The 25,751-nt window shown below is 37.6% G+C and overlaps 2 protein-coding genes and 1 long non-coding RNA gene across 3 annotated transcripts; 1 reads left to right on the forward strand and 2 right to left on the reverse strand.

Moving 5' to 3' along the window:
* On the reverse strand, positions 4,705 to 5,508 carry LOC107640485. The gene is made up of 2 exons (XM_021123706.1): positions 5,475 to 5,508; positions 4,705 to 5,383 (listed from the first exon to the last, which is right to left on the reverse strand). Exons 1-2 carry the CDS (start codon positions 5,506 to 5,508, stop codon positions 4,746 to 4,748), a joined length of 672 nt encoding a protein of 223 aa, XP_020979365.1. The 3' UTR covers positions 4,705 to 4,745.
* LOC110262791 lies at positions 8,031 to 8,720 on the forward strand. Its single transcript, XR_002347789.1, has 2 exons — positions 8,031 to 8,260; positions 8,362 to 8,720. It is a non-coding gene; the product is annotated as an uncharacterized LOC110262791 (long non-coding RNA).
* Positions 14,006 to 15,454, reverse strand: LOC107640484 (pentatricopeptide repeat-containing protein At3g63370, chloroplastic-like). Its single transcript, XM_016344003.1, has 2 exons — positions 15,300 to 15,454; positions 14,006 to 14,840 (listed from the first exon to the last, which is right to left on the reverse strand). Exons 1-2 carry the CDS (start codon positions 15,452 to 15,454, stop codon positions 14,006 to 14,008), a joined length of 990 nt encoding a protein of 329 aa, XP_016199489.1.

Here is a 25,751-nt window from a genome sequence, read left to right on the forward strand (position 1 = left end):
AATAATAATAATAATAATAAGAATGAAAACACACAGAGATCAGTTATCAAATAAAAAGATATTACCCTCGGATATTGCTTAAGGTTTAAGAAACTACTCAGTGATAACTACATAGTTTTGGAACCAGTTAAGATACGAGAACAATGTCATGCTCCAAGGCTGGATAGAATATGTAATTCTAGGCAGCTATAAAGTAACAATCATTGCTTGCTATGTTGAATAAACAAAAGATAAATTACAATAAACTACAATTATAAAAAAAGGCACAATAAACAATTAGCTCCAGGCTTGAGTCAAAATATAACTCCTTCCTGAACAAAGTACATGTTGAGTGTTCCTGTCATCAAACCACTACAGCCCACTAGCAAGGATATATTACTATTCTCTCACAGTTCAATATGATTAAAAATATCACCGTAAAAGAAAAATGGGGAGCTCACATTGAGCAGTCGCACATCATGCCAAGGCAAACAATTTAAAAGGAGTCAAGTTATAACCCCCCAAATTTGTAGAGGGTAGAGACATGAAGGCACTTTAAAGGATCAAAGACCATCCATTCTTGAGTGCCACAAAAGGGTCTCTATTTTATGCCATTATGCTTCCTCCAGCAAGTGCAAATAGAGTTTGTCTTGCTCTACAAATTACAATTAAATTATACACCCTCAATGGTGATATGACATGTTCAATTAAAACTTTTAACATTTGTTGTTCTTTTTGCATGCAAACATAGATAATCGAATCTAATTTATCATAGTAAAAAAACTGAAATCAGAATTTAACTATATAGTTAGAGAACTTTGATATACGTTAGATAAATACAAAAGTAAAACATGAATATTTACCTTCACCTCGTCAAGTATTTTCTATGAGCACCACGTATTCGTACTTGTTATAAACTGAAACCCAAATTTGGCCTTGTACCTACGGTCCCATTGATGCAATTCCTAAAATTTTAACATAACCACCTGAATTGGATTTCATCCACGAATTTGAAAAAGAATTCGGAATTAAATTGGGCAGCAGCAATCAAACCTTCATCATTGAAGCCGGCACATGACCAATGGCTTGAGTGAGGTGTCTGTGTCCAGAGAAGGCATCCAGCCATGATTGTATACTAGAATTTTTGGACCATAACTTCCTTGCAAAGGATGTTACGTCGTCCAACGAATAGAATGGAGATGCCTCTATCATCTTCTCTACAAAACAACGGCTTTTGCAAATGAGATAGAAGTCTCGGCACTCCAATTTCCATGATAGGCCACAGACATAGCAATGGCCACAGTGAGGTATTTGTTTCTAGAGAAGGCATCCATCCATGATTGTATACGGGACTCTTTAAACCACAACTACCTTGCAAAGGATGTTGCGTGGTCCAACAAAGATAATTGAGATGCATCTATCAACTTCTCTACGAACCAGCTGCTTCTGCAAACTAAAAAGAAGCCTCTTCTCTCCAATTTCCCTGGTAGGCAACAGATATCAAAAGAATGTACAAGGACAATAAAAAAATGTGATTGTAAGAAGACTTGAAGGAGAAGTTACAGCATTGTGAAGAACCAGTTAAATAAAAGAGCTTTATATGAGAGGATAAGTTTTAAAAAATCTAAAATAACTCGATCAATCCTATCTATTGTCTAATGATATGACTAAAATACAATCCAATATCTATCATAGGTGAATCATGATAGTAGTATATATGCAGAATCATCCATGAATATGAGCTACATGCATGATGGAGAAATGTATTTTAGGAATCGGTGGCCTCATCACAATCTTCAACGCTGTCATTAGTGAGTTCCTCTAAATCACCGTCTCTTGTCAATCGCAGGCCTTCGGCATCAAATTCAGGCAAGCTAGTCATACAAGACTGGGGATGAAGGTCGACCTCACAATGTTCATAATCCTCGCCCATGTCAAACAAATCTCTTGGCTTCACATGGACTACTACACTCCATCCATTCTCCACCTCATCCTCCACGTAGAACACAAGACGCGCCTCAAATGCTAGGATGTACGGCTCATCGTCTTCTCGATCACTGGTGTGAATCGGAGTGGCAAAATTGACACAGGTGTGGCTTAAAACGTCTTTTCGGATGCTTCTACTCGACGTGGTGTTTGCCCAAAGACACTTGAACAATACTAAAGTGAATTGACCGTTGTAATTTAGCTCGATGATGTCTACTAATCTCCCGTAATACAAGACACCGCCAACAGCAACATTGGTATCCCGTTTACTTGCATAACTTCTAGTATCCGAAGTGACATAAACCTCACTATTCTGTGTTTTCATCCCTTCCTCCCTCGACATGGTTCTAAATTTAAATCTATTGATGTTGTAAGCCTGATAGCGTCTGGCCTGAGCAAGGGGACCGCAGGCGAGCCACTACAACTCGTTCGAATGATTGGTGCTTCCAAATGAGACTTGGCATTGAACCATTAGAGGCAAGAAAGCATCAAAGGGTAGTAGGATCCTGAGATATTAAGGATTACCTCATGCCTGAACCAATTGGAAAATTCTCTATGCACAACACTATCTATGTGAGACTGGGACCTTGTTTATTTCATAGTTTTCTCTTTGTGATGGCTCTGTACTCACTATGCATACAAAAAGTTTGTTCAAGTTCAATACTATCAATACCATATTGGCTCACTCTATGATTTTAGAACTCAGGCTCTATACTTACTCCAAGAATTTCTCTACAGCAATGCAATTGACCAGTACATGACGATGTACTTGAAGCTTTTTGGTTGCTGTTAGAGTAAAAAATGAAGCTGCCCCGGCCGCCTTTCCAACCTCTGGGAACATGCTGGCAATCTCGCTCAGCAGAGCATCGCTCGGCCGGTCGTCAATGCGTGTCGGTTGGTTGATCCTAGTCTCGACATTATCTAGGTATCTTGAACAGAATGTGAGAATCTCCTCGGATAAGTAGCCCTTTGCAATCGATCCTTCTGGTTGTGCCCTGTTACGCACGTACTACTTGAGACGACATAGGTACCTTCGAGAACATAACATATAAATTACTAGATGACAGCTATCCTAATAAAACAGGTCGAGAAAGCTTAAGTAGATCTTTACCTCTCAATTGGGTACATCCACCGGTAATGCACTGGGCCATCGAGACGTACCTCCTCGACCAAATGCACCGTTAGATGAACCATGACTGTGAAGAAGGAAGGTGGAAATATCATCTCCATGTGGCACAGAGTATGGACCACACGATCCTGAAGGAGAGGAAGTTGTTGAGGATCTATTGATTTACTGCATATTTGTCAGAAAAAGGCTGATAATTCAGCCAAGACGGCAAACACTGGGGTGGGCAATACGTGTTTTGACGCAATTGGCAATAGATGTTCCATTAGAATGTGACAGTCATGACTCTTCAAGCTGAATAACTTGCCCTGTTTTAAATCAACATAGCGAGAGATGTTGCTAGAGTACCCGTCTGGAAAGACCACATTCTTGATGGTCCTAAGAAAGACATCCTTCTGTGGATTTGACATGGTAAAGATTGCAGCGGGATACTTTCCACCTTCAAGTGGCCACATATCATGCCTAATTCCCATCAACTAGAGATCATTTCTAGCTTTTAGATGGTCTTTGGATTTATCGCTCTCGTTCAACATGGTGAAAACAATGTTGTGGCATACATTCTTCTCTATGTGTATCACGTCAAGGTTGTGACGTAATTCATTGTTCTCCCAGAATGGCAGATCAAAGAATACACTCCTCTTTTTCCAGGGAGACTCGTCTTGCACCACAGTCTGTTGTCCGTGCCTTCTTTTACCGCCCACCGCTTGCACCTTGCCCTGTGAGATGAGCACACCCTTCAATTGTCTCAGGACATCCCTGCCAGTTAATTTGGTAGGTGTGGATCTATCCTCTACCATGCCATCAAATCTACTCCGGTCCTGCCTATATCTGTGATCGCGATTCAAGAAGCGACGATGACCCATATAACACCATTTCTGACTGAAGATGAGTCTCCTAGTCTCGGCGTCCAAATTGCACGTGGGGCAAGCTCTCCCGCCGTATGTATTCCAGCCAGATATATTGCCCAAGCCAGGAAAATCACTGATAGTCATATCAATACAGCATGCATCTTGAATGTTTTCTTCTTACTGGCATCGTACGTATCAACACCGGCCCACAACTGCTTCAACTCATCGATCAGGGGGCTGTAGGTAGACATCTATGTCATTGCCAGGCATTTTAAGACCGGAAATAATCATAGAGAGAATAAAGTTGGTTTGTTTTATGCAAATCCATGGGGGTAAGTTGTACGGAATAAGAATCATTGGCCATATTGAGTACTTTGAACTGAGGTTTCCATAATGATTGAAGCCATCACTGGACAGGGCTAAGCGAACATTGCGCAGATCGCTAGAAAAGTCAGTATATCTCTTGTCAAATGCTTTCCGACCCTTGCCGTCCCTGTGATGCCTCAAGGAACTGTCAGAGTTGGTTCCTCTCTTGTGCCACAACATGTCCATGGCTGTCTTGCTGGACATGAATAATCGCTGCAACCGTGGAATCAGAGGAAAATAACGAAGAACTTTCGCTGCCTGAGGTTTGCCATTCTTCTTGACAATGGCGTTGATCCTTACTAAAGAATTCTTCCTGGTCTTTTGCTTCCACCTGGATGCTCCACATTGTTTGCATCCAGACAAGTCTTTGTCAGAACCCTGGTATAGCATGCAGTCATTTGGACATGCATCTATCTTCTTGTACTCAATACTGAGCTTCCTTATGATCCTCTTGGCATCGTGCAAGGTCTTCGAAATCCTTGCATGCTCAAAGGCATCCCCAATAGCTCTAGAATCAATCCGAAAGCCTTGTCGCTCACTCCGCACATGCACTTTATATGGTACAGCCTCACCAAGAAAGACAGCTTCGAGAATCTTGAGCATCCCGGATATAATCCCTGCTCGCCGTCCTCAAGCAAGTCGTGAAAGGCATGAGCCTCGCGGCTAGGTTCATCAGATAAGTACGGCAACCCCTCCACAACGTCTCCGACATGCCCATTTATCGAGTCTTCATCATCACTCTGCAGTCCCAGCAAGTTGAATGCATCGTGGACCATGTCACGCATTTGATCTCCTGAATTTACAGTGGGTTCTAGTTCTTCCCTACCACTGGATCTCTCGTCTACGATCCTTTCACCGTGATGTAACCAAAAGGTATAGTTAGGGGGAAAGGGTTTCATCAGAAGATGATCGTAGGCATCCTCTCTAGTTTGGAAAAACCGGAACCCACACAAAGGGCATGGACAATGTATCATCCCATCGGATGATACATTGGCAAATGCAAAGTTAAGGAATCTATTGAGACCATCCCTATGTTCTACACTACCTCGTGGCTTTGTAATCCAGCTCTTGTCAATGTCTAAATAAATGAAATAGCACAAACAAATAAATAAATAGTAAAAAATACATAAAACTAAAAAAATGGGGTGTGTGTCAAGAGAACCAATAACAGTTTATCACAATTATGAGACGGGAGAGTACCATACGTAATAAACTCGACAATATCTTACAAGCAAAACCATGAAGAGAGCGACGCAATAACTCAAAACAGAAACAGAAACAAAGTTACTTGCATCCCAGATAACATGTAGCACACGAAAGGTATTGGGGAGGAGGCTTACTCATTGTAAAATTATGTGCTTTCTTAAAAGAATACTGGTAGAAAGAATTGCTGGTTCCAAGTCTAAAAAATGAAAAGATAAAGAAAAACTTCCTTAAAAATTGAAAAAGAAATCAGGAATAACTGTTAAAATTAAAAAATAAGTAAGTCAAGAAATATAACTAGACAATCATAATGTACAGAGAATATAATCTTCAAAATATCTTAAAAAATGGAAAACATAACAGGATTGAAAGTTAGATTTAAAAGACAATTAAAAAAATATAAATAAACAATTATAACAGATAGAGGATAGAATCTTGAAATTGTAGATATATTATTTTAGATATGCTTCTAAGAAAGTCATATTATAGTTCTCCTGTCCTGTCTTCTACCGTGTAAATACAAATAATTAGTTCAATGAAAAAAATAAATTATTAACCCCTCAACTCAAGATCAATATATATTTCGAAACTAACACTTGTAGCAGGTTTATTATACTAACAACCTTTGAGTTGCTTATTTTCATGCAGAATCCACCTCCATTAGAGGCTCCTCTAAAATTGATAGAAAAAGTTCCAGTGGCCAAGGATATAAAGTAGTGGGAAGATGATGGTGTTCTTTCTACCTCAATTGATATGGATAATATTTTTTGAAAAGGGTTAAACACAAGTTTCTCATCAAGATGCTTTGTTTAGAACCATGCCTAATCTATCCTTCAAGAATTAATCAATGGAGACTTCAAGAACAAAAAGTTTGTCTATGGTTTTGCATTGAATCCAGTTGCAACTTTTGATCTTACAATAGAAGAGCATAACCAAATCCAATTATCCAAACAAATTTATGAAGGATCAGCATGAAAGTATTATGTACATTGAATAAATCCATAGTTTTTTCAATAATATGTTTTGTAGAGTTAAAAAATATCATATATGTTGCTAGTCACTTTGTATAACTTGTTTGTAATCTAATTTGTATCAGTGCCACCATTGTAAAAAAATGATGAGTTTCTGTTGTAATTTAAATTTACTAAATATAGTTGTTAAAATTAGTACCCTTGAATGTGTCTTAAATTTCTGTCAAATAATGGAAAAAAAATAAAAGAAAATCCAATTCAAACTCAAAATTAGATTGGTTTGGACCACCAATAAGGGATGGTTTTTCTTTGGGCAGGTTATTGCTTCTTGGTTTAACAAGTAATAAATGTTTGTAAAAAGAGTGGTATATCACAAATTAAAAACTTCATACATTTAAGAAAAATGCTCCATGAATACCAAATGAATATAGTGTAATCAAAATCTTCATACATTTAAGAAAAATCAATATTTTCTTTACTTGGATAAAAAAAAAGACAAACAAAAAAATTTGGACTTAAGAATCTGAATTCTGAGAAATAAAATTAAAAAAACACATGGATATGAATGCATGAAACTAGAACCTGTTACAAATGGGCATAGTACAGCCGAATTATTGGGGGTACCCTTACCCTTATTTGGATTTGAGCCATGGAAGGAAGATGCTATAACATTAATAATTATAGTAATAATAATAAAGCATATAATTGAGTTCTTTTGATATTTTGGCTTCATTTGCAATGAAATAGGAAACTGTATTAACCAAGGAAGAAGAAGAAAGAGGATACTTTGGTCAAGCGAAAGAAATTGAAGTCAATTAAATAAATGTAAACCAAAATTAAACACGCAGAGTCTATAATAACTCCATTGTTTTTCATACTTGTAAAAACATCAAAATCCTATCTTTTGTAAACCAATTTCTCTACCAATAATTAATATATAAACTAGCCAAGCTAGCTAGCTGCTCAAACTAGTTAAGTACTATTTTCAAATTTCCCATAAATAATAATACAAAAGTAGCTTCTATATTCTGCAGCATTTTATTGAACATAACAATTACTAATCAGACAAATAAAAAATGGGATAAGGACCCATGTGTCTATATGTTTGTTAGAACTTAGAAACTCTTCTTGATTTCAACATTTCATTCATCAATCAGAGTTTATCAAAATTAGAATGTCATCCGATACACTATATTATCAATTATCCAACAATATCCAAAACTCCCAGAATATTGCTTATAACACTTTGATAATACTGATAATAGGCAAAAGTTGTAGTGTTAAGAAGTTTACAATGCTGAATATTGCTTATAACACTAAAAAAAAATATAGTTTGCATTAGTCTCAATTTCTTCTTATTATTTTTCTTTTCCTAACTAAGAGAATGGTCAATTCTACTATTCACATAGGCAAAAGATGTATAGAACAATAATAATAAATCAGAATCACCATACTCATAACAAATAACAAAATTGAAAGAAAAATAACCTTGATCAGAGTGTGCTCTAGAAGCTTCTCTACTGTAGACAATTTCGCAATTTCTTTCCCGTGTTTCTAGGAGAAGGGTAAGGATTGAGGATGATGATTCTGATGAATATTCACATGCTTTTACTGTTCCTGCTACCCAACAAACTGTCTGAAGTCGTTCGCAGAGAGCAAGTAAAACTATAGCAATGAGCAAGATGTCTGCAACCAGATCAGTCAGAATTTACGAAATTGAAGAACAAGAGGAAGAAGACGACTCTGATGTAACATCTGAGGATTCTGATGAATACTGATCAGTTAAGTTAAACGTTTTGTTGATACGTCTTGTGGTCCTTCCTTTGTTATTATTAACACATTTATGTTGTTGTACTGTAATGTCTAATTATCTAGATTTTAGGTTTTGTACAGAAGAGCGCATCAGTAGTCTGGCTTGCATTTGCTCACAAGCCAATGGGGTATTAGTATTATATTCAGTTGGGGTGAATGAAATTCTCCTGTTTGGCAATTATGGTAACTCCATTATCCATCTGTTGCCCATTATTTGAACGAGCTTTCTTGTGAATTTATTATTGTATGATATCAGTGTGTGTTAGTAGTTGGAAAGAAGCAAAGGACTTATCTCAAGTATGTATCCCAATTTAAGAAGAAAACCATGACATGTTCAACCTATGTGGACTAGTATGTATATCTTGAAGAAAAATGGTGTGCCAAACTATCGAATTATGAAAGATTCGTTTACACGGAAATCTTAACATAGAAACTTCTCCGACATCTATATGGTGCTTCATTTGGGTGTAAATTCTTAAATATCAGATTAATTGGAAACTAAATGTATTTATCTAACCAATTCAGACTATCTAAATAGCAGCAATTAACCCCAATTAATAGAAGATATAGACAAATTCCTTTTCAGAATCCTGAACCAAGAATGAAAACAAGAAGGAAAGTTCAGTGTGGAAGAACGAACCAGTGATAGGGGAGAGGCTACGATAGCTCGGATTAGCTCAAAGTGGAGGAGGGTGTAATGGTGTCGCGCACGATCGAGGATATAAGAAACTTCGATGCCGGTGAGAGAAGCATGGATGTGGGCTCTCGGACTCGAAAACCCACACAGAGACACAGGGTAGAGCTGAGGAGAGGGATTTCACACACTGTGGATGAAGGGGTAGGGTTTTAAGAAATGTGGACGAAACGACAGCAATGGCGCACGGTAGAGCAACGAAGGCAGTGTTTGGCGCGCTACGAAGCTCAACTCGCGGGTTTCTTCAAAATTGGGAGAAATCAATTAGTGGTTAGAATATAAAAAGGGGAATTGAAAAATGAATTAAGATAAGAACGTCACCTAGCGGTGTTTCTTGCAGCGGTCGCCGAGGATTTTGCGGCACAGGGAGGGTGGGTTGTTGCGTGCCCCTGCTCCCTCTCTTGTTCGCGCCAAACAGATAGAATTATCCAAAGAAGCTTGAAAATATGTATGCAGATTTGGCAGCGTTTTTCACTGCCCAGCCGCGATACAGCCATACAGGACTGTTTTGCGGCTTCTACTAGACCGTCGCTCAACTCTGCCGCGATCCTTTCAATCTGCGGCGATTATGGCCACGGCCGCTACTCACTCGCCACTACTCTCCGCTTCTGCCGTAGTGGAAAGCCCTCCATATCTGCCCCCTGACGGGTAAATCTCCGCGGATACCCGCCCCACCGGGGATTTTTGCCATCCCTAGCTTTGAGAAAATGGTATAGTATTTTGTCACTATATGCAATACAAGGGGTAGTTGATCTTCATGTTTGGTTGAATACATTTGCTAAAATTTACATTCAATTCCCTGATTGATCTAATTAATACCGAGGTTTTAATTTAAATTATGTAAGACATATATCAATGGTGTGACTGACTTATACTTTTGAGTTTGTTTTAATTTATACCAGACTTAAAAAATGTAGTATCTGTCATGTAATATTGTTATATTTTAGAGTTATTTATCTTGTCTTAAACATAAAGGTCTCACATTATATTGTAAGATACTCATTCTTTCTTGTCTTTTTAGTAACACATTTTTTTAAGACAGGATCTGGAACCAGTACCATTTTCAGGCAAGTGATTTGTTATTTAATAATTTAGTCTAGTCCTTAATAATTAATTCAGTAGTGACAAAGAATGCATAGTAAGAGTCAACAAATTCGTAGAACTTTAAATAATTATGACAGGCCAAGATTCTGTACAACAGTGTCCCCTTATCAGATGCCTATCTTGGCGTACTTTTGGAGGGTCGCGAGCATTTTGAAGACGAATGTTTGGGGCGTTTAAAGAAAGGGCAGTCTTCTACTCCTGGTAACACAGGTATGAAACCATTTTTATCCTTTCTATACACTTCTCCTGCCAAAGTTTGGCTCAGCAGCAAAAAATACATGGCCTAGTGTTCAACTGTCTGTTAACCGCGCACCTTGTACTTGTTTGTCTAAAATCTAAATGGTTAGCAGCATGCTTAGATGTTTGTTTAAGGTGTTACATGATTGATAATTCCTTCCAAAATTAACACAAAACCCCCTTATTATTTGGACAGTGATTACTGTATAAGATAATAAGAGGTATGCAGATTTAATATTTAGCTTGCCATTTATGTTGAAAGATTTTGCTTATGTCTCACAACAGGGTTTGGACCAGAATCAAATGAGAAGACGATGTATTCCATTGGTACAAGGCTGAAAGAATTCTCTAATTAGTTGCTGAAAACTATGGTATCGGGCAAACTTGATGCCATCTTTTTTGCTGTTACACGCCAATATACGCTATTGGTTGAGGAGTTGTGGAATGATGCAGCCATTAAGGCCACATATGCAAGAAGAAGTGAATTAGAAATGTTGCCTAGTGTTGCCAAAAGAAGTAAATTAGATTAGATTTTTTTTAATATAGAATTGTAATTTTTTAAATGTTTATTTTGGAAGTTGAATTTATTTATTTTTAAATGTACCATTCATATTTTATTATGTACATAATCCATAAATCAATGGAAAATTAATTTTTAGTATTTTATTTTATTTTAAAGATTAACTTGTTAATATTTCTATTTTACTTTCTATTTTTTCTTTTTTTTTTATTTGAAAAAAGAAGCAAAGGACTTATCTCAAGTATGTATCCCAATTTAAGAAGAAAACCATGACATGTTCAACCTATGTGGACTAGTATGTATATCTTGAAGAAAAATGGTGTGCCAAACTATCGAATTATGAAAGATTCGTTTACACGGAAATCTTAACATAGAAACTTCTCCGACATCTATATGGTGCTTCATTTGGGTGTAAATTCTTAAATATCAGATTAATTGGAAACTAAATGTATTTATCTAACCAATTCAGACTATCTAAATAGCAGCAATTAACCCCAATTAATAGAAGATATAGACAAATTCCTTTTCAGAATCCTGAACCAAGAATGAAAACAAGAAGGAAAGTTCAGTGTGGAAGAACGAACCAGTGATAGGGGAGAGGCTACGATAGCTCGGATTAGCTCAAAGTGGAGGAGGGTGTAATGGTGTCGCGCACGATCGAGGATATAAGAAACTTCGATGCCGGTGAGAGAAGCATGGATGTGGGCTCTCGGACTCGAAAACCCACACAGAGACACAGGGTAGAGCTGAGGAGAGGGATTTCACACACTGTGGATGAAGGGGTAGGGTTTTAAGAAATGTGGACGAAACGACAGCAATGGCGCACGGTAGAGCAACGAAGGCAGTGTTTGGCGCGCTACGAAGCTCAACTCGCGGGTTTCTTCAAAATTGGGAGAAATCAATTAGTGGTTAGAATATAAAAAGGGGAATTGAAAAATGAATTAAGATAAGAACGTCACCTAGCGGTGTTTCTTGCAGCGGTCGCCGAGGATTTTGCGGCACAGGGAGGGTGGGTTGTTGCGTGCCCCTGCTCCCTCTCTTGTTCGCGCCAAACAGATAGAATTATCCAAAGAAGCTTGAAAATATGTATGCAGATTTGGCAGCGTTTTTCACTGCCCAGCCGCGATACAGCCATACAGGACTGTTTTGCGGCTTCTACTAGACCGTCGCTCAACTCTGCCGCGATCCTTTCAATCTGCGGCGATTATGGCCACGGCCGCTACTCACTCGCCACTACTCTCCGCTTCTGCCGTAGTGGAAAGCCCTCCATATCTGCCCCCTGACGGGTAAATCTCCGCGGATACCCGCCCCACCGGGGATTTTTGCCATCCCTAGCTTTGAGAAAATGGTATAGTATTTTGTCACTATATGCAATACAAGGGGTAGTTGATCTTCATGTTTGGTTGAATACATTTGCTAAAATTTACATTCAATTCCCTGATTGATCTAATTAATACCGAGGTTTTAATTTAAATTATGTAAGACATATATCAATGGTGTGACTGACTTATACTTTTGAGTTTGTTTTAATTTATACCAGACTTAAAAAATGTAGTATCTGTCATGTAATATTGTTATATTTTAGAGTTATTTATCTTGTCTTAAACATAAAGGTCTCACATTATATTGTAAGATACTCATTCTTTCTTGTCTTTTTAGTAACACATTTTTTTAAGACAGGATCTGGAACCAGTACCATTTTCAGGCAAGTGATTTGTTATTTAATAATTTAGTCTAGTCCTTAATAATTAATTCAGTAGTGACAAAGAATGCATAGTAAGAGTCAACAAATTCGTAGAACTTTAAATAATTATGACAGGCCAAGATTCTGTACAACAGTGTCCCCTTATCAGATGCCTATCTTGGCGTACTTTTGGAGGGTCGCGAGCATTTTGAAGACGAATGTTTGGGGCGTTTAAAGAAAGGGCAGTCTTCTACTCCTGGTAACACAGGTATGAGACCATTTTTCTCCTTTCTATACACTTCTCCTGCCAAAGTTTGGCTCAGCAGCAAAAAATACATGGCCTAGTGTTCAACTGTCTGTTAACCGCGCACCTTGTACTTGTTTGTCTAAAATCTAAATGGTTAGCAGCATGCTTAGATGTTTGTTTAAGGTGTTACATGATTGATAATTCCTTCCAAAATTAACACAAAACCCCCTTATTATTTGGACAGTGATTACTGTATAAGATAATAAGAGGTATGCAGATTTAATATTTAGCTTGCCATTTATGTTGAAAGATTTTGCTTATGTCTCACAACAGGGTTTGGACCAGAATCAAATGAGAAGACGATGTATTCCATTGGTACAAGGCTGAAAGAATTCTCTAATTAGTTGCTGAAAACTATGGTATCGGGCAAACTTGATGCCATCTTTTTTGCTGTTACACGCCAATATACGCTATTGGTTGAGGAGTTGTGGAATGATGCAGCCATTAAGGCCACATATGCAAGAAGAAGTGAATTAGAAATGTTGCCTAGTGTTGCCAAAAGAAGTAAATTAGATTAGATTTTTTTTAATATAGAATTGTAATTTTTTAAATGTTTATTTTGGAAGTTGAATTTATTTATTTTTAAATGTACCATTCATATTTTATTATGTACATAATCCATAAATCAATGGAAGATTAATTTTTAGTATTTTATTTTATTTTAAAGATTAACTTGTTAATATTTCTATTTTACTTTCTATTTTTTCTTTTTTTTTTATTTGAAAAAGATTAGGCCACGCTTTGGAAGTGTAACGACAAGTTTTCACTTTTCGGCACGCTTTAAAAGCGTGGCTATATATCTATTTTTCGGCACGTTTTAAAAGCGTGGCTGTATGTCTATTTTTCAGCACGCTTTAAAACTGTGGCTATAGGGTTATACATACAGCTATGCTTTTAAGCGTGCCAATAAATAAAAGCGTGGAAAAAAAGTAAAGCGTGCCAATAGATCGAAAAAAGCGTGTAGATAGATCAACCGGCACGTTAGCAGATGTGACCCTTTCGAAAACGTGCCGGTAGCTCAAAAAGCATTGCAAAAAACTTATTTTCTTGTAGTGTGGTCATAAAAAAGTAATTAAATAATTGTATAAAAAGGCTTTACAATGGTCAATATATTAAAATTTACAACCATGTTTAGTATATGTAAAAATTAAATTCTGTTAATTGCTTTTTAGTGTGTATATAATATTTTTATAAAAATAACAGAATTCCATGAAACGGGGTCATCTTTATCCTCCATATTACGAAACAAAGTTCTAGCACCTTCGAGATCACCACACTTTGCATACATAGCAATAAGCGCATTACACACAAACACAAATGTACCAAATCCACACTTGAGAGCAAAGCCATGAATCTCATCCCCAAAATCGCGATCAGTGAGAGCACCACACGCTTTAAGCACACAAGGGAAAGTGAAAGCATCAGGCTCCACTCCAAGAACTCTCATCTCTCTATACAATTCAAGCGCCTTAACATGGTTCCCACTTGACACATAGGCACCTAACATAGCATTCCATGTGAAAACAGTTCTATCAGGCATTCTATCAAACACCTTCTCTGCATCAGAAAAGAAGCCACATTTCCCATACATATGCACAAGCTTTGTACCAAGGAACACAGAACCACACAACCCACAAATTTTAACCAAAAAGGCATGCACCTGTTGCCCTTGTAGCACAGCTTTTTCACTGCCACAAAGCTCAAGGACCATGGAAAAGGCCTCAGGGTGACTGAACTGGAATGAGAATGGATGAGTGAGAAAGAGGGTCATCAAGGATTGAAAAGCTTCTTTGAGAGTTGTGCGTTTGAAAGTGTGGCTCAGTGTAAGAGAAGAAGGGGTGGTGAGAGAAATGGATTTGGGAGAAGAGAAGTTTGGGATCACGGTAGCAACATGGTTCAGGCGGGGATTTTCACGAAAGGAGCGGTGGAAGTTGGAAGAGAGAAGGGTTGAAGTGGCCATGGTGGTGGTAAGGGTACAGGGGAGTAGGTGCAGTGCGCTGCACCTGAACAAAGGTCTCATGCAATACTTACAACAACGTAGTACGTGGTTGTGTGAAAGTTAAAGACTCCACTTTTTGCTAGAAGCGCATCCATCATGGTACAAACCAACGCTAGCTTTAGTTATAAACTTATAATAAACAAGTTATTCTCAAAGAAGACATTTTGGACAAAATCAAGAATTTAATTCTCATGAGTTTAATTTCTGATGTTCTACGTAATAGTCCAATCACATATCTTATTTTAGATAATTCACATAATAAATATAAAAAATAATTATTTTTTATTAACCTAATATTATATAACAAAGTATATATGTAAAACTGAATGCACGAACTGATCTTATATTTGTTTGGACGTCATTAAATTTTTGGTGACTGAACATAACACAAAGAAAAAACATCTAAGAGAAAGAGTAGCACTCTTCTCTAATAATAATGTCTAAATTATTAGGGGGTTGTAACCATTCTAGGTACACCTGCTTGTTTAAAGCAGCAGTCTTAGCCATTAAATCAGCCGCTCTGTTTGCTGTACGCTGGATGAGTACTAAAATAGCTGTCCAATTGCGCTGAAGCATCTCTTTGATTTTGCCAAGCAGATCAGAGTCATTCGTAATCATGCTGGTTGTGCCTCGCGAAACAAGAAGAAATGCATCAAGATTATCAGATTAATTTTTGTTTTTTACTAATAACTTTATTAAATGAAAGAAAAACATAATATAAGCACGAAGGAAAAGGAAATATAAAAATACAATATTAATAAAAGTCATCCTTATGTTTTCACTTAACTTTATTTGAATCAATATATTTTAATCCATATATACATGCAATAATAATTACACAGTTTAAATTTTGTATGGAAGATAATATTTATTTATAGGAACTACACGAGGACAGTTAACGCTAATAATAACATAAAAAACTGAGATTCCTCAATAAAATTGATTATAAACCATCATTCAGAGATATTAATTAAATCCGAGAGAAAAATTGTGTGTATATGTTACTCAATTTTGTATGTTTTTGTTAATTTTTGATATATTGATGCGATTTTCTCTTCAGTAAATAAACTCCTATTCACAAACTAGAAAACTAAAGACAATCATATCCAACTATGTCAGCCTCTTGAGGAAGTTTAATCTTTAATGTATCCTTATATTTTCTGACAATGCTTTGAAAATTCTCTCCAAATAATAACATGTGTGCGTCCATAAGGATCGGACAAAGAAGAATCAATGTCTAGGGACGGATCAGAAGAAGCCCAGCCAGTGGTTTTGGAAGCTGACTCGGTAAGTTCTTGGAGGTGGAACCCATTATGATACAGATGAATGTGGAAACATATATGCTTTTATGTGCGTGCTAAACTAAAATTTTAAGAGACTATTATTTATTCATAATAAAATGAGGTAATATATGGAACAGTATATATGTATGTAAATCTTTATCTATATATATCCGCCCATCAAAAATCAACTTCTATAACAACTTCGGTTGGTCTAATAATTACTTTACTAATTCACTTAAATAAGTAAATAAGTATTGGAGATTCGAATTTCACTTTATACATATAATAATCCATTAATAACAAACTTTTAAATAAAGTTTAAATTAGTGATTGACCTATCAAATTAAAAAATACTATAGAACTAAAAAATAATCGCATACCATTAATAGATTATGAAATGTGAATTCCATTAACATTCATATATCAATTTAATTAACATAAGATTATAAATGGGTCATACAAAATCACTAAACTTAAGGTACGAACCTAACATGTGACTCACGGGTATGTACCTACCTATCCATTAACTAGTAGAGGATACTACTGATACCCAACAGGCCATCAGTTTCAGCCGTTTGTTTTGAAATTTGAATAATCGACAGAAGATGAATATAATAATAAGTATATATAACTTTCCGGGAAGATAATAGTCATAAAGACATATACACGTTGGTTTCCATATTGATGATTGGCATTTCGTGGCACGGGACTGACGAATACTAGGCCACTTGGCCACTTGCTTCGTGTTTAATTTCTGAAGTGTGGTAACAAACTAATTAAGCTTCAAATTATGGTAAGCAGTTAATTAATTAATTACTTACGTTGTGTTCTACTTGATTTCGTTTTTGTTTTCGATATTGTTTTGATAGCTATGGAGACACGGAGAATGCTATGAAATTGTTATGAATGTAAGAAAAAGTCTTGGGAACAATATAAATTTAAATATTAAGAGTCAATAGTTAAAATCGTCCCTAAAAGATACTTCGATCTCTATTTTCATCCCCGAAAGATAAATTTAATCAAAATCCTCTTCGAAAGATTTAAAATTAATCACGTTAATCCCTCCGTCCATTCTATCACTAACGGCGTTAAATTAGAACCCCAACCCAACGATCCAATAGCTTTCCTTCTCCTCTACGCGTCTCAGCCTCCATACTAGTTCCAACAGCTGCTGCCTCTTCATCGATGCCATTCTTCAAGCAATGGTCTTTATTCCAACTTGGCGGTGTCCATGGAAGAGCACAGAGGAAGATCGACACAAGCAGAGCAGATCGGTGTAAGTTGCAGTGGAAGAAGAAACCACGTTCCACCAGAAGTCAGCAGTGATGATTGAGGAAGAGAACAGAGAGGAGTTAGAGGGCGCAGCAACGGGTGTTCCGCAAAGCAGCAGCTACCTATTCCCAAATTGCTAACCTCTCAATCGGAATCAAATGCTTAACATAAAACTAACCAATATTTTGATTACCAACAACACCAGTCCCTGCAGCATTCTCAGCACCACGTTTCTGCTTGTTATGTCCTCCTTTGTGTGAGGCGCAAGTGCCAAATCAGAAGGCATGGTGGTCTTGTAGCTCTTATGGCTTTCTTTGGTTTCATCTGTGGTAGCAACCACCGTGTCACCACCCTTAGGAGACTTGAAACAAAGACTCCTATATATTATATCAAAGTTTCAATCTTTGAGCAACTGGAGTTCTGGGATTGAAATCCCGAAAAACAAGAAATGAGTATAGAGTAGCAAGTGTGTATGTTTATCTAAATCAGGAATCTATAGAGAAGAAGAGTTTCAGTGTTGGTGGCGAAAAGAATAATAGAAAAGGATGGAAGAGGAGGAGAAAAGGAATTCTGGAATTGGAACAAAGAGAAGAACTGCGGATAAGGACCGGCAGCATCGTGGTAGAGGAACGTACAGGGACTGATGGCGACGTGGAACACCTTGCAGGGCGGCTGCGTGGTGGAGCTTCAGGTAGAAGATGAAGAAGCTGTTGAATGTGGGAAGAAGGAACGCTGTTTCTTGCTAGGTTTGGGTTTGGGTTGGATTGGAAGCGGGTATAATCTGGATATGCTTTGGGTTGGATTGTCAAGCTAACTGCCACGTCAGCAAACTTAACGTCGTTAGTGACATAATAGACGGAGGGATTAACGTGATTAATTTTAAATCTTTCGAGGACGATTTTGATTAAATTTATCTTTCGGGGATGAAAATGGAGATCGGGATATCTTTCAAAGATGATTTTGACTATTAACTCTTATTTTATACAAAAATTCGTACAAAGACATCAAACGAAAATGATAATTATCTAATTATATCAAAACCCCCAAGTCCTAGAAAACAAGACTTGATGGCTGTGGTGGCCAGCAATTTTTGTGATTAGTAGCCATCAAATAATCATCAATGATAATTTAATGGTGTAAGATTGGTGTGAAATTTTATTTAATGGCTCACCTTTTTTCTGCTGATTACATGCTGGCCAAAATTCAATAAAATTGTTGGCTCCTTAGATTTTTCTTTATTATATTATATACCCGCAGAAAAATTAAAGTTACGGTTTTGATCAGTCATACTAATCTCACTGGCTATGGAGCCATCTCACCAACCTGGCTAGCTAAAAGAAACCCTATCAACCTTAAACTTTAAGACAGCAGCTTTATTATAGATAGACAAATGTACCTGCCTTCAGGTTGCAAGTTGCAGCTTTTTTTATTTATTTATTTTATTTATTTTTTTATTTGGAATGGGCATCCTGCATAGTGCATAGGGTGTCAAAAATCTCCAGGAGGCGGGGATTCTCGCGGGATCGCCTCGAATAAGGCTTTAATGGTGGAAAATTTTTTTTATGGGGATGAAAATAGGGAACGAAATTTTTCCGAAGTAGGTGCAGGGATTTGAGCGGGAATTCCCGTCCCATCTCCGATAATTTTTCGAATTTTTGAATTTACTTAATAACCCTTACTTTATTTCTAATATAGGAGTTTTTTTAGTAATTTCACTCATTGAAAAACCCTAACCCTATTGTTCAATATTTTATTTTATGGACTATGATTTGCTATGTTATATTTCTAGACTTATAATCTTGGATAAGATATGTTTGTGTATTTATAATAATATTTTGTAATTTGTTTTTTTTTTATTTTATATTTTTTATTATAATTTCCATATGAATGTTAAACATAACGAGATGGGAAATGGAGCCCCGCAAAAAATGCGAAAACGCGGAAAATAGAAATGGGGACAATTATTCCCCCATGACGGAGAATGGAGTGGGAACAGGAATTAATTCTGGGGACGAAAATAGAGAGCAGGGAGTCATTTCCCGCCCCATTGACATCCTTATTCCTGCATGGAATGATAATTTTCTTTTTTTTTTTTTGGACATATACATCCACACACACATTAACTCCAGTTATTGCTGGAAGTGGAAATCGATCTTGGGTGTTACTTAATTCGAGGCAAACTTATTTGGTACTCACATACTGTCTCAGCCACGGAATGATAATTTTCTTTTTTTTTTTTGGACTTGGGCTATGCCCAACAACCCAAACCCGACTCCAAGAACCACCCGAAACCCGACCCACTCCCTAAATTGAATGTAGCGCTACTCATGTGTTATCCCTGGCCGCCATTACTTTGAAGTTTGAATAGACTCCATAGTCTATAGCCATGAATTAAGCTACCATGTAGCTGCGGATGACGTCCTCTCCACGGCTCAGTGAGCTCCTCTATACAGTGCACTCCAACAAAACCAACGATGATGACTACGACAAACTTCTTTGTACAAAAGGCTCCGATGAGGTCCGCGAAGAAGACGACGGGCAGCTCTTCTGTGCAGCAAGCTCCGGCTGGGTAAGCGACGAAGATGACGAGAAAGCTCCTCAGCGCAGTGAACGAAGATGACGAGATGGGTCTTTCAAGGTCGCTCCAAGACGTCCGATTTGGTCTCCTCCATGAACAGAGCTCCAATGTGCCTCTGTGTAGGAGGGAGGTCACAAATCCCTAGGGAGAAGGGTTGCATTGCTGACCAACAGTTCCGTGAACCACCAACGCCATGGATTATGATGACGCGTCCCTTCCGCTTAGAATCCAATTAATTTCGTTCTCTTTTAACATGGTCTCCCGTTGAAGAATATTTGTGAAAATGGTATTAATTGTTACCTTCTTCTCTGTTCTTCTTCTTTCTTCTTTTTTCTTCTTCTTTTTTTTTTTTTTTTTGAGGATTTAATTTCTTATTAGTTCAATGATAAACCTTTTTTCATCACCTCAAAATTTGTTGCACTGAATCCCATGATTTTTCTCAAGGTTGTGTTCTCAAACTTTCTTTTTGTATTATATTACAAATTTCTGTAGGTGGTTGAAGACTCCAATTTGGGGATAGGGTTTCTGCTTCTGCTGCTTTAGCCACTGCGTGTGCTAGGAGGTTGCCATTCCTGGGAGTCCACGTTAGACCCTTTTCAGGTAAAGCTTCTAAAAGTATCTGGATATCTTGAATTATTGCCCATGCTCTGCCGATGGAACTTTTGGATTTAATAGCTTGCACCAATCTTTGATTGTCTGATTCAATTAATGTCTTTCCCAATTGTAAATTATTTACAATGATGAGGGCTTGTCTTATTGCCATGGCTTCAGCTATAATGCTTGAGTTAGCTTGAATTTTACCTGTGAATCCTAATAGGACCTTCCCTTCTTTGTCTCTAACTACAGCAGAAATAGTTCCATTGCCAGATTCCTTCTTGAAAGTAGCGTCCACATTTACTTTTAGCCAATCATTCGGAGGCGGTCTCCAACGGACCAGGTTAGCATTTCTTCTTCTTATTTCTACAGTCCTTGTCTCTGCCTTTTTTCCTGCAGCACTCCAATAACTGTATTCCAATAGTTTGGCTTTCTTAATTGTCCAACTAGGATTAATCTCCTTCTGTTGAAACAATTTATCATTTCTAGATTTCCATACTTCCCAGAGCAAGAATCCTATTCTGCTAATTCTTTTTTCCTGGTCTTCTCCGCCTTCTGCTCTAATCTTCTTAATATTGTCCATTAGCCAATTTTCTAATGATGAGACTGTTTCTGTTGTTGGAATGCATTGACATTCTGCACCAAACCAAACAGCCCTTACCCACTCACAAAGTAAGAGGGCATGCTCTACTGATTCATTTTGTTTTAAGCAAATTTGGCATAAAGGGCTGTCTAAAATCCTTTTTTTGTATAGAATAGTATAAACTGGCAAAATGTTTTGGCTGGCCTTCCATAAATGCATCTTAATTTTTGGCGGAACCTCCATTTTCCAAATTTCTCTCCATAGATCCCTTTTATCTGTACTGGTAGATGGATTTTCTTGGTTTCTGGCTAAATAATCCTCTTTCGCAGCATAATAGCCTGTTCTGATAGAATAAATTCCATCTTCCTTTCGCGGCCAATATAGACAGTCTTTCTTATTCACTACACTAATTGGAGTTCTGATGATGGCTTCACTTGTTTGTTGTGAAAACATGCTGAATATTTTGCTCTTATTCCATCCCACACCCTCTTCAATAAGCTCTCTAACTTTGGATGCATCCTGACTTTCTCCCTCCAATGCTCGGCTAGCTTCGTCAATCCAAGTGTCCCTCCAAATACTTATTTGCGATCCATCCCCCACACTCCATTTACCTTTTTTTCTAAGAAGTTCTCGTCCATGTATTAAACTCTTCCAAACCCATGACGATCCCTTGTTTATCTTAGCCTCCCAAAAATTGCCATCTGGAAAATAGATTGCCTTTAGGATCTGAACCCAAATAGAGTTTGGGTTCTTCAAGGCTCTCCAAGCTTGTTTCGCCAGATACGCAGTGTTTTGAAATTCTAAATCTTTAAACCCCAAACCACCATCTCTTTTACTCATTGTGATTGATTCCCAATTTTTCCAATGTATACCTCGTTCTCTTCCTGCCGCAGCCCACCAAAATTTAGCTACCTTAGAATTTATTTTTCTCCAAAAGACTCTTGGAAACTTGATGATATTCATAGCATAAGCAGGCACCGCCTGCACTACTGCTTTAATGAGTGTTTCCTTGCCTGCCTGGTTAAGGAGTTTCTCTTTCCATCCCTCTAACTTATTCATAATCTTCTCCTCAATCCATGCTAGAGCTCTGTATAAAGATCTCCCCCATATCGCAGGTAGGCCAAGGTATTTGCCAGGTGAATCCCATGCCGGCATCCCTAGTATTTCTTCAATGTTAACCCTATTTTGAATGGATACTTGATTACCAAAGGTGATACCTGATTTATTGAGATTTATTCGTTGACCCGAAGCTTCTGTGTATTCATTAAGAATTGTTACGATCTGAAAAACTTCTTCCTCGCTTGCCTCCGCAAAGATGATGCAATCGTCTGCAAACAGCAAGTGAGTGATATTTGGGGCTGTGGGGACAATCCTAAAACCCAAGATTCTTCCCTCTCTTCTTGCTTCATCCATAAGGATAGTAAACACTTCTGCTGCTAAGATAAATAGGTAAGGCGAGAGTGGATCACCCTGCCGAAGACCTCGTTGAGGCTTTATCTTTCTCGATAGCTCTCCGTTAATTTTGAATCTATAGTTCGCTCCTCTAACGCATTCCATTACTAACTTAACCCATCTTGTCTGGAATCCGAAGGCCAAAAGAACCTTTTCCAGAAAATCCCATTCCAGCCTATCATACGCTTTATTCATGTCAAGTTTGATTGCCAAACTATTTGATCCTCCCTTTCCTTTCCTATTTAGGCTATGGTAAACTTCTTGAACAATAACAACGTTATCCTGAATGAGCCTTCCTCCAACAAACGCGCTTTGTGTTGGAGAGACAATAGCTTCCATCCACTTCTTCAGTCTTAGCACAATTATTCTTGAAATTATTTTATAGATGAAATTGCAGCAACTAATGGGTCTAAGCTCATTTAGACTTTCTGGATTCTTTGTTTTTGGAATAAGAACCACTGTGGTCTCGTTTATCTCTTCTGGTATATGTCCGCTACTGAAAAAAGCTCTTACTGCCGCACAAACTTCCTTACTAATTACCTCCCAATGCTTCTGATAAAAAAGCCCATTCAATCCATCAGGCCCTGGAGCCTTAAGGCTACCCATGCTGAACACTGCCTTTCTTACCTCCTCATCTGTAATATCCATGAGTAGCTCTTTGTTAATCTCTTCCGTAACTCGTTGTGGAATCTTATTGATTGTGCCTTCGAATTCATGTCTAGTAGTAGAAGAAAAAAGTTTTTGAAAATGTTCTTCAATGTGCTCCATAATCTCGCTTGTGTTATTTAACCATTGACCTGAGGCATTCTTCAGTCTTTCTATTCTGTTCCTTTGTCTTCTATGAATAGTGGTGGCATGGAAGAAAGCTGTGTTTTTGTCCCCCCATCTGAGCCATTTTAATCTAGATCGCTGTCCCCAAAACTTCTCCTCTTGTCTCCATAATGTTGCTATGTTCTCCTTCAGAAGTTGCATCCTTCTTTGGTTCTCCTCTGTGAAGTCTGAATTGTGTAATTTTTTCAATTCATCTTTCATTTTTTGGATCTCTCTATCGGCTCTTTTGAAGGTAACTTTACTCCACTTCTTTAATTCCTCCTTGCAATTGTTGATCTTTTTGCTGATTTTGTCCCATTCATCGCCATTTTGCTCTTCCTTGCACCAACCCCTCTTGACCACATTAGAGCAATCTTCGTGATCAGCCCAATAAGCTTCAAACTTAAAGTATTTCCTTACTCTGTGGACCGGAATCACATCCAAAATAAGAGGACAATGATCCGAACTAACAGCTGACATTAACGAGAGTGATGCATTTTGATACATAGACATCCATTCCCAGTTCGCCAAAGCCCTATCTATTTTTTCTCTTGTCACAAATCCATTCCTTGGATTGCTGAACCAGGTAAATTTTCCTCCCTTTAGATCAAGGTCCATCAAAGAGTTGGAATTCACAAACTGTCTAAATTCTTGTATTTGATTCTGCGGTTTTGGGTGTAGTCCAACTTTCTCTTCCTGACTTAAAATGTCATTAAAGTCTCCAATAAAGAGCTGAGGGACTCCTTCATTGTTGTTGCCAGCTGTGATACTCCTCCATTGATCTTTTCTCTTGTTATAATTTGGGTTTCCATACACAAAACTACCTATCCATGAGTTTCTATTTTTATCTTCAATTCGAGCTTTAATATAATTGTCACACCAAAAATAAACATCAACTTTATATATTTCATTCCAAAAGAGACATAGCCCTCCGGACAAACCCCGGGGTTCTACCCAAAAAGCGTTTTCAAAATGCAACCTTTTTTTCAGCCTAGTAATAGTTTTTTCCTTAGCTCTAGTCTCTATAAGAAAGACAATGGCGGGCTTAATCTGTTTACACAGACTATGTAACTCCGAAACTGTCGCAGAGGCCGCCACTCCACGACAATTCCAACTAATAATACTCATGGCTGAGTTGGGGGCATGATAAGGCCCGCCTCCTCAGCCGTTGAGTATTTCAAAACATTGCTTCTCCCCTGTAATTTCTGGTAGCTAGTCCCTGCCCATTCTTCATTTAAGCACTTCTTCCTTTTTGACACATTTTGAGAGTACAACATAGTTTCTTCTTTTTCACCTATGTCTTCCATTTGCAAGTAATCTTCTTCATTTCTTCTTCTCTTCAGGCTTAGATTATTTTGCATTCTTTGAGCCAACTCCATCTCATAATCTTTTGCTATCGTTATCGCCTTGTCATTGCTTGTAGTTTGATTTTCGTCTTCATCCACCAGCTCTACAAAATAAGTATCTCCATCTAGTGTCTTATAAATCTGTTTGTTACTTTGCAGCATCTCATTACTGTCTTCCTTATAACCACAGCAGATTTCTATGTCTTTGCTTATAATCTTTTGTTGGGTTGTAAAATTGACATAAGCCTCTAAACTCGTCCCCATAATTTCTTCATCTTTGTTGCTCACATGGTCTTTTAAAAGTTGCCCAATAGACATGTTCCTTTCCTTTTCAACTAGCATATCCTCTTTTTGATGCTTCTCTACATTGGGCTTTAGTGGAGATTCAGCCCAATCCTCATTCAATTCAGCTCTTATAGGTGTTTTGTTTGGCCCACCCCTTTCTTTTTCCTTCCTATATATCCTTCTTTGTTCCTCAAAATCCCTAACAATCATTTTTAATTTCCTACCAGTTTTGTCGTTATTTCCTTCTCTCTCTTTATCTATGTTCAGCGGAGATTCAGGGATATTTTTTACCTGTTCTTCTACTCTCTGACAATCTCCATCTGCTACTTCTAGAGCCTTCTTTTCAACAGAACTTTTCATGCACCTCCCTTTTTCCTGTTCACTTCCAGCTCTGCTTTCTATGTGGCTGAATGAGAAAAAATCAATTTTGAAAGCTAGCTTAGTACTTGAGATTTTTTTTTCTGGTTAACAAAGGGGCCCTGAGGCCCAGTACTTGAGAATTGAAAAAGTAAGATCCATATTTTCACAATGGGCCACTACCAAATAACAAGAAGTTTTCTATCATAGGAGATTTACACACTGGATCAATGAGGTCTTCTAATTAGGGCCTAAAGAGACGTATCCATCTTTCTAAACCCATCACCTCAAGAGTAAGATCTTCTTTGGTAAAAATATTAGTAAAATAATAAAGAGGATTAATCTCTCACTCTAT

Source organism: Arachis ipaensis, chromosome B05 (assembly GCF_000816755.2).
Source record: "Arachis ipaensis cultivar K30076 chromosome B05, Araip1.1, whole genome shotgun sequence".
NCBI lineage: Eukaryota > Viridiplantae > Streptophyta > Magnoliopsida > Fabales > Fabaceae > Arachis > Arachis ipaensis.

What these genes read in the sequence shown, in the direction of transcription:
- LOC107640485 (XM_021123706.1), bottom strand. Translation starts at nt 5,508, where the DNA reads ATGGTACTCTCCCGTCTCATAATTGTGATAAACT. An exon ending in TCTCATAATTGTGATAAACT is followed by an intron (nt 5,384 to 5,474) that starts GTTATTGGTTCT and finishes TCATTTATTTAG; the next exon opens with ACATTGACAAGAGCTGGATT.
- LOC107640484 (XM_016344003.1), bottom strand. Translation starts at nt 15,454, where the DNA reads ATGATTACGAATGACTCTGATCTGCTTGGCAAAATCAAAGAGATGCTT. An exon ending in AAGCAGGTGTACCTAGAATG is followed by an intron (nt 14,841 to 15,299) that starts GTTACAACCCCC and finishes ACCTTTGTTCAG; the next exon opens with GTGCAGCGCACTGCACCTAC.